Raw genomic sequence first — 3,261 nt, 5'->3', positions numbered from 1 at the left:
CACACACACACACACACACACACACACTGTATACATACTCAGTGAATCATGAGTGAATCATTGGTATATTGAGCAAACTCAAAACACGGATTTAAAGCATTTTTTTATATTTGTAAATACTGTTTTTACTTCTACCTACTGTAGTTAATTTATTGTAGGCTAACGTYGCTTAATATAGGAGGTCAATAATTACTTTCATCTGATGAGCAAAATGCTGTTTATTAGCCAGTATGTACAACTGAATAACCATTTTAGATAAATGTTGCACATGCAAGCTTCTAGCTGTGGTTAAGAGGTTTTTTAATCCTGTCGCATTAATTTAGTGAAACATATGGCAACATTTAGTACCGTGTAAACTATTTCCTTCTGAAACAAGAATCTTAGACCTCATCATTAAAACAATACCCTCTCATGAAAAGTTGTGGGTAAGAAATGAAATATTAGTTAAACTTGGGGACAACAGCCTTAAGCAACGTCTGGACACAGACATTTTATTCATTTAACAATGCAGCATATTTATTTTTCATTATCYTCACAGTGATAACGATAAGTGTGAGAGATCTTCAATCACTTTATTAAAACCATATTGTGACACAGACCAGAACAGTTACAGAGCACACAACAGAAATAAATACCATCATGTGTACAGCGCTCGTTGTCAAACAGAATATTTGCAGCTGGTTTTAGATTTAAGTCATCCAGAAAGACAGAGGGCATGCTATGTCATCAGGCAGACGTGCCACCTCGAGCTGGGCTCGGTGCGCTCAACATTCTGCCTGCTTTGTGACTGTCGTGTGCAGTTCCTAGAACACTCCTCCAGCTCTGTTARGGAGCCAGGCTGCATCTCAGTCTGACTCCATCAGCTCCTGTTTAGCTTTGCTTCAGGAGGCTGCTTTAGTCAAGGTCCATGTCCGGCTTGTTATCTGTTGTTTCTGGGGTTGGATTGCCTGRGCTCTCAGTTGCTCCTTTGTCTGCGCTTTCCTCTGGTGGCTTCTCCTGTCCGTTCACGGGACCGTTCTGCTCCACGGACGCCTCGTCCTTGGGCAGCTCCACCTTTGGTTTGGGCTTGGTCACAATAGGGTTCCCAGCAGAGAACAGCTCCTGGGAAGTCAAACAAAAACATTAAAGAAAAAGAACCTCTGATTCCTARAACAATAGTCCAGCCCAGAAGTAATTTTGACACAAACACAAAGTTATTTGTTTGTAAAAATCTTCCATTTAAGTTGGCAGTTGTTTGTATTTTAGCAGATGTTTAGCAGCATCACAAGAATTCATTTAATCCCCATCGCCACCGAACTTCATTCAACTTTTGCATCTTTTTATTTTCTTCTTCCTGTAGATTTGTTGGCACTTGTCAAACAATTTCAGGCATCAGTAAGAAAAGAGTTTGAGGCTTTTCTGTTAATTCAGCGGGGTGGGGGTGAGGTTTTTTTTTTCCTGCATCATGCTTCAAATATGACAAACATTTTAAAAAGTTTTGAATTATTTATCATAATTCTGGTTTTATTTGGTCTATCAACAATTTAAAAACTAGTGTATAGTTTGAAGTCACAAATTGAAGCAGATTCTTAGAGATGGAGTATTTTTCTCGTTAGAGATTTAAAATTGGTCATGTGACTATACGCACCAGGTGTTAATCAGCATATTAATCATTAWRGARTAAATGCCACAATTATGACTGAATAATTGTTTTTGACAATATCGCCCAACTCTAGACGGGCAAACCGTGGTGGCAATGCAAACACTCACCCTCGTTTTTGCTTGTATTTCTTTGACTTTAACGACTGGATCTACGGTCAGGCTCTGTTTGCTTTGCTGGTTCATGGCACTGTTCATCCACATCATCATTTCAGTGGTGAGCTTGTCCACTTTGGTGACATCTGCTTCCTCCAAATGATCGTACAGCTCATCCTGGACGAAGGAAATATATCAGATTTTAAAGCAGGTTATGAGTTAACACACGTGTGAGGATAAAAAGGTATAAAATAAAGTTTCAGTCCCACCTTCATTTTGTATGCCTCAACAAATTTCATGTACTGCTGAATTTGTTTTCCCATCTCATCGAAAGCTTTGGGCCTCTCTTCTGCCTCCATGTACCTCTCAAGGATGGGCTGGCCAAGTTTCTGTAACGCAAACGTTAGTTTAATATACAACTAAATCCACAAAGACAATTGTAATCAAGCCAYTATTTACCTTCAACTCTGCCAGTTTGTCAATGTAAACCTGTTTTGGTTGGTCCTCTCCCTCTTCATACAGCCAGTTTTCAGTGTCCTCCAGCTTTAGTGACAAAGCGTCTCGGTCCTGAAACAAACAAAAGCACATTTGACAATTATTCAAGCAGTGAAGGCACGTCTTGTTGTGAGTCCACGGTGACCGTCTTACTCACAGATTCACTGACAAACTTCTCCAGCATCCCGTGCAGTTTGTCCCTCATATCGTACACGTACTCCTCCACGTTATTCTTGGCATCGTTCCTCTCCTTCTCCAGCTTGTCCTGCATGATCATCTTACCCTGCAGAGGCAACAAACTGTGACCACTGGACGACACTGCTGACAGCAGGGGTGTGTAACTGAAAAACACCGTTACCTCGTTTTCCACAAACAGATTGAGCATGTCGTTGGCCAGCTGCCACTGCGGGCTGTTTTCAATGGGAAGCTCCAGAACTTTTGTTTTGACTTTAGCCTTTTTGGCTTGAGGGGGCTGGTCGGACTTTTTCTCAGTCTTGCCCTCCTCTGTGCTCGTCTAAAAATAGGAAAGAACAATCAGATCACAAAGTTAAAGCACAAAACTGATCAATCAGATTTCTTGAAAAATACGTATTTATTTATTTATATATARATTTATATGGTTTAAATGAAAAAGGGGCGTCTTACTTCCATTTCTTCGTTCTCTGGTGTCGTCTTCTCCTCCGTTTCTTTTTGAGCTTCTCCCTGAACCTCCTGCGCACCCTGATCAGTCTGCATTTTGTTCTGGAAAATAAAACTTCATCAAACTTTGTCTCAAAACAAAAAACATTGAGGCAGCAAATTTAAACCCACGTATAAAATTAGTCAAAGCATTTACTTAATTTGATGCTTTTCACACAATCTACCCCCAACTATAAACAAAGACGGTGAGCTGCAGATCTGCTCACAACAAATCCTGATGAATTTCTACCCACTGAAATAATAAAAGACAGAGACAAACGTTCTTGTTCTTCCTCAACAACTCTGTCTTACCTAATAACCAGCTCTTCAAACATTACCTGAACGATTATATAT

At 40.0% G+C, this 3,261-nt stretch overlaps 1 protein-coding gene across 1 annotated transcript in view; it reads right to left on the bottom strand.

Annotated features, from left to right (window-relative positions):
• Positions 1 to 465: 465 nt before the first annotated feature.
• hspa4b (heat shock protein 4b) overlaps positions 466 to 3,261 on the bottom strand; it is an 11,600-nt gene continuing 8,804 nt past the window's right edge. Inside the window, exons 13-19 of the mRNA XM_014008957.1 lie at positions 2,875 to 2,970; positions 2,588 to 2,743; positions 2,387 to 2,512; positions 2,194 to 2,301; positions 2,004 to 2,123; positions 1,750 to 1,911; positions 466 to 1,101 (exon numbers count right to left, since the gene is read on the bottom strand). Of these exons, the coding sequence (XP_013864411.1) occupies positions 895 to 1,101; positions 1,750 to 1,911; positions 2,004 to 2,123; positions 2,194 to 2,301; positions 2,387 to 2,512; positions 2,588 to 2,743; positions 2,875 to 2,970 (975 nt within the window). The 3' untranslated portion in view covers positions 466 to 894. The remainder of the gene's footprint in view (positions 1,102 to 1,749; positions 1,912 to 2,003; positions 2,124 to 2,193; positions 2,302 to 2,386; positions 2,513 to 2,587; positions 2,744 to 2,874; positions 2,971 to 3,261) is intronic.

The sequence above is a fragment of the Austrofundulus limnaeus genome, unplaced genomic scaffold (genome assembly GCF_001266775.1).
Source record: "Austrofundulus limnaeus strain Quisiro unplaced genomic scaffold, Austrofundulus_limnaeus-1.0 Scaffold1, whole genome shotgun sequence".
NCBI lineage: Eukaryota > Metazoa > Chordata > Actinopteri > Cyprinodontiformes > Rivulidae > Austrofundulus > Austrofundulus limnaeus.
Note: the sequence above shows the minus strand (reverse complement) of the source record. Positions and strands in the feature narration are given on the sequence as shown.